This window comes from Tenrec ecaudatus, chromosome 4, assembly GCF_050624435.1.
Source record: "Tenrec ecaudatus isolate mTenEca1 chromosome 4, mTenEca1.hap1, whole genome shotgun sequence".
Classification (NCBI taxonomy): domain Eukaryota; kingdom Metazoa; phylum Chordata; class Mammalia; order Afrosoricida; family Tenrecidae; genus Tenrec; species Tenrec ecaudatus.
Window position 1 is genome coordinate 62,697,040 of NC_134533.1, and position 13,544 is coordinate 62,710,583.

General features: G+C 50.9%; 1 protein-coding gene across 1 annotated transcript; it reads right to left on the reverse strand.

Annotated features, from left to right (window-relative positions):
- Window positions 1–4,296: 4,296 nt before the first annotated feature.
- On the reverse strand, window positions 4,297–12,681 carry EIF3F (eukaryotic translation initiation factor 3 subunit F). Its single transcript, XM_075546127.1, has 8 exons — window positions 12,241–12,681; window positions 8,900–8,970; window positions 8,620–8,699; window positions 7,925–8,062; window positions 7,051–7,142; window positions 5,273–5,409; window positions 5,056–5,169; window positions 4,297–4,510 (listed from the first exon to the last, which is right to left on the reverse strand). Exons 1-8 carry the CDS (start codon window positions 12,659–12,661, stop codon window positions 4,433–4,435), a joined length of 1,131 nt encoding a protein of 376 aa, XP_075402242.1. The 5' UTR covers window positions 12,662–12,681; the 3' UTR covers window positions 4,297–4,432.
- Between the last annotated feature and the right edge of the window lie 863 nt (window positions 12,682–13,544).

Here is a 13,544-nt window from a genome sequence, read left to right on the forward strand (position 1 = left end):
AACAGATCCTCTTCCCATTATAGATGCTGTTTGATCCTAATACTGGACATCATTCATTTTACAAAGCGTCTCAATGTAGCTGTGTTAGACACTCACCAGTGTCCCCTCTGCTCTTCTGAGTCGTAGCTCCTCCTTCCCTTCCCCCTGATGTGGTTTGGCGTCCTCCCATCCTTGCCTCCCCTGGTTCCCCACTTTCTTAGCTGTCTGGTTACCCAGGTCTTCCCTCCATTGAAGAATTTCACTGTTGGACTTAACCCTTTCAAAGTTGATGAGCTTATTTGCAACTTACCTTTTTACTCCCGAGCCGCGTCTGCTACTCCAGGGCTCTTTTTCTTGCGTGCAAGGGTGCTCTGGTCCAGGAACAGTTTCTTCCTTACGGCAGGGATCATTTGTGTGGCAGGGTTCATCGGACCATTATCGTGGAAGGTGAAGATATCTATTTCGAGGCCTGCATGTGCTCAGTGACCAGAGAATCTACCTCTAAACCAGTGTTTCCCGAAGTAGGGGCAATGGAAAGTTTTTTGGGGGATGGGCTGTAAAGGCACATACCTACTTTATCCTGGATGATGGGTGATAATGTAAGTTAATTGCCATTGGAACACTATTTTTCCTGAAAGGGGGCCTCAGTACCCCCACTGACACCTTAAATAGCCCTCTGTACTCTGTCACGATCCAGGACCAAGTGCAGGCAGCACCTGCTTTTGCAGCCCCCTCGCTTGTCCCAGAGCCTCGCTTCCCCGGGGCAGTTTTTGGAGTATGAGGGGGTACCCCCCAAAACCCAGCATCTCTTTTTCAAAGTCATGTATTTAAGCTTTTTTACAAAACCGCCTTAATGCCTCAGCGCACTCTCCATGACCCTTAGTACATTTGTCACAGCTGCGATTCCGTTCTTGGAAACATTTTTCAAACATGTTTGGATGGCTGATAGCACCTCTCGTTTTTTTCTTTACCTTTCCTACATCATCAAAATCACCGTCCTTTCATGGCCCTCTGCATTCACAGAAACCGCAGTCACATGGAGCAAGGCCAGGTGTCAGGTGTGTGGGGCGAGGCATGGTTTTTGCTCCAAACTGGTGCATTGAGATCTGACTGCTATACTTTGTCATGGAGGCAAAACCAGTCCCGTCTGCCACAAATCAGGCCTTTTTGTCACTTTGTTACGCTAGCTTTCCAGAAGCTCTGAAGCAGTGGTTCTCAACCTTCCTAGTGCCACGACCCTTTAACAGCTCATGTTGTGGTGACCCCAACCAGTTATTTTTGTTGCTACCTCATAACTCTTAATTTTGCAAGTTATGAATCATAATGTAAATACATGCAGGATATGTTTTGTTATAAATTGGACATAATTAAACATAAAGCAGTGATTAATCACAAAACAGCATGTAATTATATGTTGTGAAATATTTGTTTTCTGATGGTCTTAGGCGACCCCTGTGAAAGGGTCATTTTATGCTCAAAGGGGTCATGACCTACAGGTTGAGAACTGCTGCTCTAAATAGAAAGCTTGATTAACAGTCTGACCTGTTGGAATGAACTTCAAATGCAGAGTCAACATTTTCTTGAGTTTGGGAAGTTGGTGGATACCCAAAACAGGTTTGTCATCAATCGACATTTCACTTTTTTTGAAACAAGAAAACCACTCACACACTTGGAGGTTTTCCCATAGCGCTGTCCTTACCATCACGTTTCTGCAGTAGCATTTTTTTCCCCCGAGCAGGAAACAATTTCACAGCTTCATGCTGTTCTCTTAAATCGGCCTTCACAAAAAGAGGTTCAAGTGAAACTTTTATGAAAAAATCCACTGTGACCCCGGCAAGGCCACAGGGTGCACTCAGTGAGTTGCTCGACACTCGCCCTATGGGAGAAGTGTGTACCACCAAAGCTCCGCCTAGCAGTTTCCTGGAGTTTTGAGAGGTACCTTCATAATTCACTCCATGTAGGCCAGTAACTCTGAGCCAGTCCTACTGCATGGCTTGGCCACACCTCCCAACTCCTCTGCCGCAGCACCAGGGCGGCACTCGTTTCTACAAAGGGCTCTCGGGCGCTTGCTGGTTTTCCAGCTGTGCACACCCTTGATGGCCCGACCAGCTTCACAGGTGCTCTGAATGTACCTGGAGGGTTGAACTCCTTGACTTGCATGATTTTCTGGGTCAAGTGAGCCATTTTACTGTCACCTCAGGCATTTATGAGAAGAGTATTCATTATTTTGATTTCAACTACATTTGTAAAAATTTATAAACTTTATTTGAAAACTTAAGACACAGCCATTTCTGGTAACTTATTTCTGTGTCTCCAACTTTACCATCACAGTTTAAATAGGGAATTTTCCCAAACCCTTTGAAGTCCCCCTTGTATACACGTGTATTTTGCTAACAGTCTGATTTCGGGCTATTTATAGGACTCCAATATTTAAAAATGTCAGCATGGCCTGACAAACTGCTTATAGAATACACAAGGCGACTTTGGACTTTAAGAGTCTGAAGAATCAGAAAACAAACAAAAAACATATCTGGACTTTCAAAACCGATTCAGATGCAGGATAATTATGAAATATTTTAAGCAGTAGAGCTTATAGAAAGATGTGCAAAGCACTAGAAATGGACAAATGTCAAATGTTAACTTTTGGTAAGTGAAAATTTTAATTGATGAAATAAGTCATCAGTGGTGATACTGACTGCAGAGAGCTGAAGAAGGAGAAAACTTTATGTCCACTGAAGAATGTAACCACAATGCAGGAAGGCTGCAAAATCGGTCACATGAGCTCTCTGACGGGACTCATGGAGGAAGGCAAGGCAACTGGATGATTAAGTCCGGGGAAAATTTCCAGATTTTCAGACCAGAATCCCAGTGTGTCCTCAGAGGATAAATAAAAGCAACTATGAACAAGGTGCAATAGTGTTTAAGCATACTTCCCATTGGAATGTTATCTGAGGCTGGAGGAGGGGCTGAGCAGGTAGGATTCCCACTCATTTTGACAAATACTGGGGATGGGGTGAAGGCCAACTACAGAGACATGGGTCTAAGTAGAAGAGGGCAAGGCCACCCAAGGGCGGCAAAGCAGCGGTGTGACTGATGACGTGTCAGAGTCCAGCAAGCAGGACAACACTGGGCTGGGCTGCTTGCTACGCAGTCCTTTCAAGCCGTAGTCGGCGTTAGGTGGGATGTAACCTACACTCATTTTGCCCTACGTTCCAGCACTCATCTCCACGTAACCCTGGAGACACAAACTCACGGGTCAAAATGACTTGACAGCACACCTCAGCAGGCAGGGAGCTCGTTGTAGGCTTCTACCCCCTACGCACCAGAGACCTGCGGTAGTCGCTGCTACACACTCGGCTGCTAGCCACAAGGTCAGCAGTTTGAAACCACCAACCACTCTAGGGAAGAAAGATGAGGTCTTCTAATCCAATAAAAAGTTTTGGTTTTGGAAACCCACAGGGGCAGTTCTAAACTGTCCTCAAGGTTGATTTTTTTTTAAAAGCCAGAAGCAAACAGTTCCATCCCATTTCTCAAGTACCTTCAGGCTCAACCCACAACCACAAGCTTTTAGTGTAGATTCAGTGTCTTCCCAAAGTGGGTGATACTGCCTGCCCCCTAGCCCCAGGGAGTGTTGGAATGACTGAGGGGCTGCAAAAGCAGATTCCTACCCTTTATCCGGGACACCGGGCTATAGCAGCATGCTTTAATTGTCAGGGCGTCACTGAGTGTTTATTTCTGAGGAGGAGGGCAGTGTGCCCAAGTTTGGGCACCTATGGTGTGGCAGCCGTAGGGCCTGTCATGAAATGTTTAACAGCGCCGGCCGGTGGCAAACTTGCAGACTGAAAACAAACCAAAATAAAACACTGGCAGCGCAGTTCAACCCCACTGGACAGGGCTGTCGTTGTGTAGCACGGACTCAGGAACCCCAGGAGAGCGACTCTCGTCCTCCCATCCGATGACAGCAGCACAGCTTCCCAGGACGCTGTAAGGCAACCCTTCACACTGCCATGCATGGAAGACGCTAGGATGTGACAGACAACATTTTAGAGGGTGGCTTGATCTCATCATAGGCAAGAGAGGGTGGAGAAAAAGTGCCACTAGTGTAGCACTTGCTGGCTAATAAGTGACTGGTGACCGGTCTGGGGTCAAGTGAAGCTAGTGGCCTGGGCTGTGGGGGTTCCCCTTGAGGACCACTCATGGCAAATGGATGCCTAGCTTTTATGCAGAGCAGGGCTCCCACTGTGGCTTCTGCCTGAGCTCTGCAGTAGTCCGTCCACCCCTCCCTCCCCCGCCCACCGAATCATAACGGGGGCTGGGTTATAAAAGGCAGGCTCTGTTTATTCAGTCACATAAGTCGCCTGGTTCAATGTGACTCAAGACCACAAAAAAAAACCAAAAAAACATTCCTCCGCCGCCATGGGGCCCAGCGGCTGGAGTGCTTCCTGGGACCCATTCACAGGTTGACAAGTTTCTCGTTGAGGGCAATCTGTGACTGCGTAAGGTTGGCCAGGTAGGTCACCATCAGCAGGTCCTGGAAGAGAAAGAAGCCACGAGTGAGTGCTCGGCTGGGAAGGGGCCTGGACAGCCTCAAGGGGAACCCGGGGGTGGGAGGGGGATAGTGAGGACTGTCCTGCGTAAGGAAGTGACAGCTGGGCAGGAAGAAGCGAGGGCCAGAGATGTTAGGAGGGCATGCTTGAGGACACTTGCTCATCAAGAGGTGACCCTTAGAGACACGGGGATCCTGAGTGGCAAGGCAGAGAGAACACGAGGGAATGTCAGATAGTTCATGGAAAAATTCCATTAAGTTTAATTCCACAAACTTTTCAAAGGTCCCTCATTGAAGGGGTCTGTGAATTCAGATGGTTTCTTTTGGCCATGAAATTAGGTAAGAAATCACAGTGGCATCAACAATGCCTGACTCCCATCACGGACAGCAAGGAAGGAGAAGGGACTCTCGAAGCATGTGTCCGATCTCGTCCTGCCTCCCAACAGGGGCAGAAAGCAAAGCGCACTTCCTCTCTGACTCCGGACCATCCCGCCAGCCCCCCGACATCCAGGGGCCCAGGAGGCACTCACGTTGATGTTGCTGTTGAGCATGGTCTCGAAGTCATCAGGAATGATTTTGGGTACTTGGTTAACCAGGCTCATCAAGAAGCGGCCCACGGTATTGTCCGCCGACACCTTTCCAGACTGCACAGAAGCAGAGTTAACCCTCACCCCCGAGAGGACTGTGACCTCACCCGCACTCCCTCCACGACCCTCGAGCAGGATCTGTGCCCCCACCGGCCCTTACCAGCACGTCCTCTGCATACTGCAGCACTGTGCTAAGGGCATCCTGGATGCGGGCCGACGCCCCTCCGACTTGCTGCAGGTCACTGGAGAGCCCGATCACCCGGTTGGGGCTGAAACAGGTCTTCATTATCAGGTCAACTGTGGGGCGATGGGAAGAGACACGGCAACCCAGTCACCCCAGGAGGACGGAGACGGTCTCCATCCAGCCCTTCTGGCTCTCCACCCAGCTTTGGCCTCCATCAGCTTCCCAAACTCCCGACTCTCTATACTATGCTCCTTCCTCCCGGCAGAGCCAGCTCCTTCTCCCAGGGCTGCTGCTGCTCCACACTTTCCGGTCTCCATGAAGGGCCCTACAGCGCCTGCAGCTGAGGACTTCTGATCTGGAAGTTTCTTAAACCACTCCTCAGAATTCTACTCACACGGGAGGGTGCCTGGCTGGTAATCAGTGTAACTCAGGCAACAACTCTTATCCCCAAATATCTTTATTTCCTTTTTTTTTAAAGGCAATAAACTCTGGGTCCCACAGAGACCTAGAAATTCAGAATTCTAACAGTGAGACTCTGCCACCTGTGTTTAGCTAGTTTCAAGGAACCGCTTACATGTGGTCACATTTGCTCTCCCTCCCCTTACCCCAGGGGTTCAGAATCCACATTCAGACCGCAGCTACTCATGGGCAATCAGGTTAGCTTCTGACCCCCCTCCACCCCATACTCGTCAGAAGGCCCAACGAGTCATTTCCACATTGAGCCCTGAACACATCGGACTCATAATGCCTGAGGGTCTCACAGGATTGGGGAGAAAACACCTGTTAGAAGACAGGTTAATATGAACCAAAGGGACTTGAAATGAGCTCGGAAAAGGAGAAAGGGCAAACCTGAGTGTGATTGTGACTTTATAGGGGTGGAAGTCATAGAAATGAGCAATTACAAGCGATGTCAAATCCTCTGCTAAACCCGTCAGAGGAGGGCAGAGCACGGGCTGGGGAGTGCTGGTGCTCACACGCCGTCTGGGGACAGACTGCGGCAGACACTGGTGACACACCACACACACACTGGGCGCTGTGCTCTTCAGCCGCTCGTCTGACTGGTGTCGTTCAAGAGCCTGCCTCGAGACAGGGCGAAGCGGATCCTATACCGCCGGCAGCACAGGTCTCGTCCCTGGCAGGAAAGAGCTGCAGTGGGCTGGGGGACCCGCACTCATACGACTCCACTAGACAATCCCAACCTGCCAGAGAGCGGCCCGGAGAGGGAGAGACATGAACAGAGGCAAATTATTCTGGCAACTGACCAATGAGAACACGAGAGAAACGGGACTGCAAACCGTGTGACTGATAAGCAGCAGAGTCAATTGATTTGTGGAAGGTCAGACCACCTCTCATCAATGAGGGAGAGTGGGACTACCAAGAAGATTTTAGGGCAGAAATGAGAAGAGGGGCTGACTGAGGTTGGTGTTAGAAGGTCTTGGGGTGGAAGCAGGGTTGACGGGAGAGGACTAGGTGGCAAGGCCAGGGCAATCCCCTGCGTGTAGCCACACTAGCAGAGAAAAAGCAGAAAACACGTAGGGAAAAGTAGAAGCAAGGCTAGATGCTTCATTTAGGGAAGACCAAGATAGTTTACTTTCAAGAGACAGGGCTAGAGTGGGTTGGCACAATCTCACATGGCTAACAAGCTCTACATTCCGTGTCTTCTGTGGACTATTCGAGGCCCGCCATTCTTATATGGTGCGTCCACGCCTTTCCCCCAATGCCAGAGCCGAGGAGGGTCATCGAAGGCTACTCACCTCCGATGCGTTCCGTGTCGTAATACGCATACCTCACGGTCAGAGGTGTGAACATCACCCCCATGGTCCTCCCAGGGACACCCATTAAAGTGCTGGGGAGAGAGGAGGTCAAGGTAAGCAGATGGCCTTGGGAGAGGGTTTCATGCCTTGTCTGGGCCAGAAAGGCAGACACAGCAGTGACAGAGAATGGAGGCAAAGTATGGTCTCCAAGGCTCTAGACACGATGGCCAAGACCACTGGGGCCCTCGATGTCTCATGGGAACAAAGATCACCTTTCCTTCTTAGGTCATCACACACACGCCAAGCCTTTAGCCTTTGAGGGGACTCGGCTTTGGGGCCCGGCCTGGTACCTTTTAGATTCTAAAAGGGGATTAATCCACATACTGCACATCTGGGTGAGGGGAAGAGAGGTCTGGATTTGCCTGTGGAGCCGGCTGTCCATACTGTACTCCCGTGAAAGGGGACTGCTCTTCATCAACACCTGACCTTGGTTCACATATATATGACTCCATATAGTTTATGGGAACTATAGAAACTCTCACTAAGGAAGTTCACCGGACGATGACAGTGAGCTTAGATGGAATGGTATCTGTTAAGAAAGAAGGAATGGGCTTCCTTAGGAGGCAGCCAACTCTACACTGAAGGAAGTGAGTTTGTCTGGGGAGAAAGACCAGGTTTGTTACTCCTGTAGAGAGCTGCAGTTTCGGAAACTCACAGGGACAGCCTGGCCGTGTCCTACAGGGTTGCTATGAGTCAGCATGGACGCAGTGGCAGTGAGTTTGGTTTTGGGGTGGTGGCAGTGGAGAGAAAAGGCGAGTTATCTAGGGTGAGCTAGACAGAGTCTTCAGCCCTAGTGGCCCCAGGCTAGAGTTACCTGACATAGGCCTTGATGCTCATGCGGCCGTTCTGGAGGCTGGTGTCCACAGTGAGGTGAATGGGGTTGGGAGCCTCTCGGCTGTAGTACTCATGGATCAGCACCGAGTGCTCGGTGATGTCATGGCCTGTAGCGTACCTGGAACAGGGAACACAGGCCCCCACGGGCAAACACAATCTGGTGCGGCAGCAGGGGTGTCTCCAGATACCCGACACCCTGGAGAGCAACACACAGCCCACTGCCATCAAGTCGATTCTGACTCGTAGCGACCCTCTATGAGAGTCAACCTGCCCGCATGGTTTGAGCCTGTAAACCTTTGCAGGAGAAGAAAAAAATCTCATCTTCCTCCTTCGGAGAGACTGGTGGATCTGAACCACCGCCGTCTTCTGTCAGCAGCTCATCATGGGAACTGGACAAAGTGACACGCAAAATAACAGTGGCGGCAGGATAAAGGTCACTATTCTTTCCTCACGCCGAAAAAAGGATTGACTCAGAGCTCTTGAAAAGTTCGAAGTCACCAACCAGCAAAGCAAAAAGATCTGCTCAGTGAGAGCCTCAATTCAAAATAGCTGCCTGGTCTGTCAAGGATGAGAACCCCCAGTAAACGGCATGGAACCCCCAAACCGGCAGTGCATACCTGGTGGCCAGCCACCGTGGCAACCACGGGAGGCTTCCCATGTCCCCCATCAACTCACCAGCCAAGGATGAGCTCATTTGGAGAGACTTTCTTGTGCAATTCATACATGTTCTTTGCGAATTCCATGTCCACGGCCACCTACGAAGGCAGGCAGGAAGGAATCAACAGTGAGAGGACATACACCAAGAGGCTCCCCAACTCTGGGACCAGGTCCAGGAGCTCACACAGGGAAGCAGCCCCCTGGGCTGTTGTCTGAGTCACAAGACAGTGTGGTGTACAAGGAGTCCAGCCACTGAGCCACCAGAGAGGACCGAGGGGCCCTGCCCGAGGCCACTCACCTCGTCTTCAGACTCATTGTGAGGCACTGAAAAGCAGTTGGTCACTTCCACCGAGTGCTTGTCCACGGTGCCTGTGGGAGAGAGAAGCACTCAGGTATAATCCCAGAGCCCCGACACGTTCAGAATGCGCCCCAGAGGTCTCTAAAGGGCCAATGGCCAAGTTCACACAGAGTTCCAAGTTCAGCCAGAGGCATCAACGAGGCCAGGAATCTCCACAGAACGGAAACTGGGGAAACCGTCAACTCCTCCTCTACCCATTGGCAAACAGACTGTTCTTTAAAAAAAAAAAAAAAATCATTTCATTGGGGCTCCTACAACTCTTACCACAATCCATCCATACGTCCATTGTTCTTTTTAAACGGGGTCTCCTTTTGTCCATCTGCTACTTTCTACTAAACGCCCTCCTGTAGACTTCTGCTCTATGACCTTTGTATGTATCTTTCCCCCTAAATCTTAGTCCACTGAGGATATGCATAGTAAACAGATGCTAATTCAACACGTTTTGACACATCCTACAAATACACGATTGCATTTGAGCTGTAAAGCCATCTCCCCCTCGGAGTTGCCCTCACATCTTTACAGCTGCTACTGCCTAACATTCATGGCAACCTTTTTCCCTCACCAGTCCAACTGACCTATGGTTCAGGTTTAAGGCTTCTGGGGTTATTTTTGATTTAAAGTTTAAAGATTATCCCAGGGCAGGAGTTTCAGGGGCTCAGCTACCCTCCAAGGCTCCAGTTCTTTTGATCTCAAGGCAGACAGACAACTAGCTCCTCATTCCATAGCCTCCCATTCTTGACCTCCCTTCTTCCTCTTTTGTTCCAAGTGAATAAAGACCAAATGGTGACCCTTGGATGTCCACTTGCGAGCTTTTAAGCCCCGGGCACTGCGCAATGAATTAGGTGGTAGAGCAGAAGCACTATACACACTGTTAGGCCAATTAAATGGGGTGTACCATGAAACCATGGCTGCAAACCTCCAAACCAGCAAACACCCATGAGGTTTTTGGTCATTTATTACAATCAAATATATAACAAAACACTTGCTAATTCAATACTCGTTTACAGACATACAATTCAGAGACAACGGCTACGTCCAGCATGCTGTGTAACCATCCTCCCTATATTGGCTTACTCCAGTCAAAGCAACTCAATGGCCCCTCAGCAAAGCGGTGCCTCCCTTACTCTGCCACCGGTCAGTTCTGACTCTTGGTGACCCGATAGGGCCAGGTAGAAGGACCCCTGGGGGTTTGGGACTGTAACTCTTTAGGGGAGTAGCGAGCCTCATCTTGGCTTCCGTACACTTGTCTGTTTGACACAAGTGGGACCATGCAGTATTTGATGAACCTGATTTCTCAGTCTCAAGGAGCACTGGTCTACAGCGGTCCAGCGCTAAATGGGCAGCAGTTCAAACCCGTCGAGCGCTTCTAACCTTACACATGGCACTCTGCTTCCACAGAGAGCTCAACCTGGAACCCCCCGGGGCCTTTCTACCGCCCTGGAGGGCTGCTGAGTCGGAATCTTCCAGACGAGTTTCATCAACCTTCAATTCTAAGTGCCCAAGAGCTTCTGGTACCTAAATGGCTTTAGTGACTCCTTTGAAGAAAATAAAATGCTTCTCGCACTCATGTGGCTCTGAGACACTGGTTATGTTTCTATCAGGCAGAACCGATGCTTGCTCCTGTATGACACCCTGCAGGGCACTTCCATCGTCATCCGGCAGAGGGCTCTCCGGAGAGTCACCGTAATATTTGGGGCATGAAGCATTAACATCGAATGGAGAATTATGCCTTTAGTTAAAAAGTTCCACTGAGTCCAGGTACCCTGGCAGGGCAGCAGCAGAGTACGTTACTATTTGCTGAGTGCCAAGTCAAAGATGCGAAAAGTACATTTCTGGAACTCACAGCAGGGAGTCACAAAATGCTCTCCTGCTTCCAGGGTTTAAGAATGGGGAATGGGTAGGGTGTGGGATGTCAGACAGGTACTGGCCATTTGCTCTGTAACCTGGAAGACGGGTGGACCTTTAAAAGACACCAGGGAAGTACAGCGGGGGTGGCACCTGTGGCTGGGCATTATAAAGGCTTGGTTTGAGGAAAGCTATGGCTATGCTTGGAGGAAGACCATGATCAAGTTAGTTTCTAGAAATCTTTTCTATAAAGTGCTGCACCCACGAAGAAAGGAGGATGCGTGTGTCTGGGGAGGTGTAGCAGGCAGTTTGAATCCATCAGCCTCTATGGGAGAAGCATGTGGAGTCTGTTCCTACCGCCGGGAAGACACTACGGGCCGGTCTACTCTGTCCTATTAGTCAGAATGGACTCGCTGGCTGTGAGTTTAGGCCCGAGTTGGTACCACTGGTTTGTACCTAAACAGACTTAGTTGCTTCCTGTAATAAAACATTTCTTACAAAGACTAGTCTAAAGTAGCTCTCAAAGGAACCAACTTTTGGTGACTTCATGGCATAGGGCTAACACTTGGTGGAGTCTACCTACAATGAGAAATGATGTGTGGGACCAGCCTGGGTCATCCATGATGTCAATAATGTGCGAAATGGACTGGAAGTGAATCTGCTGGGACCAGCCATTCCCAGAGAAAGGAACTCACTACTAGCAACACACCTCTACTGCTCTTCTTTCTTAAACAACTGTAACATATTTATTCACCAAACTTGGAGCATGGGCTGGGAGAAGGCTGCTCTTTATTTGAAAGTTTAACAGCATCATAACTAGAAGGATTAATTGCTTCTGTCCAAACGCAGGAGGGGCAGCAGTGGGTCTATCACATCCAGGCAGAGTATTAAGGGAGATGCAGGGGCAGAGGAGCAAGTTCACAGGGTTAGGGCGACTATAAAACCATCAGTGGGCACCGGCCAAACTGGTTCACTTATTGAGGAGCAGCATCTTTTTACAGATGCCGCCACCCCTGTGCCAACGCTGGTGAAAAAGACATTCAGTCTGCAGATGGAGAATGGGGCTTAGGGAGTGAAGAGCTCTAGTTCCAACTTAGTTACTTCTGGCTGGCATTTGAGCTGAGTTTTGGTGGCTTGGGGGTAATCAGATTTGCTAAAGGCTGTTGGGAATAAATGCAAATTACTTGGCACACAATATTTAGTCAACGAATACTAACTACTCATTCTGTGTTTCACATCGCCCCAAACGATAGCAAAGCTGGTACAGGCGAGGAGAGGGTCCAGTTCTTTAGAACATTAAGTCACAGCAAGCGGGGATGGAGTGACAAGAAAGCCAAAGGTGGTGGGGGGCGGCAGGACGCCAGAGACGAGAGGGTTAGTGAGAAGGGGGAGGAAGACGGTGGTGACAGGAGCGTGGGCTTTCTCCCACTACTCACCCAGCAGGGTCCCGATAACCCGGGCAGCGCCCTCGTTGCGTCGTTCGTAGCTGTCCACGATGGAGGCTAAGATGACCGGGTGCAGCCGGACCACGCGGCCGCCAGGGAAGGGCCCCGGAAGCGCCGCCGGCGGCGGCGCGGGGGTCTGCGCGGGGGCTTGCACCGAGGCCGGGTTCTGGCCCGAGGCCGCGGTCGTCGCCGCTACCGCCGTGGGGTCCGACGCCGCGGCGGGAGCCGGAGGCTGAGTGGGACCTGGAGCCGAGGCCGGGGTCTGCGCTGGCGCTGGGGCAGGAACCGGGGCTGGGGCTGGAACCGGGGCCGGGGCGGGGGCGGCCGCCGGAGCCGTGGGCGCTGCAGCCACCGGCGCGGGGGCCGGAGTGGCGGGAGGAGCACTCGCCGCTGGTGGACTCGATGTGGCCATCTTGTCGAAAAAGAAGGAGCCGAGACGGGGAAGGAACCAGTGGGTCAAGTTTACGACTTCGATAGGCTGGCTGTGCACCACGTGGACCAAACCGCTCCGCCTATTGGTTCCTGATGACAGTACTCGGGGAACTAACGTTTCCGGCTCTGTTCGTAAATTCTTCCGGGGTTGGTGTCATTGCCTCCGGTCCGACGCGCACGCCGTAAGAGCCAGCTCCGAGGGTTCCGCCTCAACCTGGGACGGCGCAGGAAGAGGAGAGACGACTCCGTGCGCGTACCTGCCGCCAGACGGCGCCAGAGAGCAGCGCAGGTTCGCCATGCCGGTTTTCAGATGGGAAAACGGATGTCAAGGCCCCACCAGCATCACTTACACCGACTGACTGCTGCCTCCCTTCCCCCACGGCTTCTGTTGCTTGTCCCCCAGTGTGTGTGTGTGTGTGTGTGTGTGTGTGTGTGTGTGTGTGTGTGTGTGTGTGTGTGTGTGTGTGTGTGTGTGTGTGTGTGTGTAATTGAGATCGGTTTGTTGCTTGTCCCCCAGTGTGTGTGTGTGTGTGTGTGTGTGGATAATTGAGATCGGTTTGTTGCTTGTCCCCCAGTGTGTGTGTGTGTGTGTGTGTGTGTGTGTGTGTGTGTGTGTGTGTGTGTAATTGAGATCGGTTTGTTGCTTGTCCCCCAGTGTGTGTGTGTGTGTGTGTGTGTGTGGATAATTGAGATCGGTTTGTTGCTTGTCCCCCAGTGTGTGTGTGTGTGTGTGTGTGTGTGTAATTGAGATCGGTTCCCTATTCCTCCCCTTCTCTCCTCACCTTGCCCCTACCCTCCTGGTATCACTATTCCTGTGTGTTACTGCACCCTGGTTGACTCACCCTTCCCTTATGACCCATCCG

What these genes read in the sequence shown, in the direction of transcription:
- EIF3F (XM_075546127.1), bottom strand. Translation starts at nt 12,661, where the DNA reads ATGGCCACATCGAGTCCACCAGCGGCGAGTGCTCCTCCCGCCACTCCG. An exon ending in GGTTATCGGGACCCTGCTGG is followed by an intron (nt 8,971 to 12,240) that starts GTGAGTAGTGGG and finishes TCTCTCCCACAG; the next exon opens with GCACCGTGGACAAGCACTCG. An exon ending in CGACACGGAACGCATCGGAG is followed by an intron (nt 5,410 to 7,050) that starts GTGAGTAGCCTT and finishes ATCGCCCCACAG; the next exon opens with TTGACCTGATAATGAAGACC.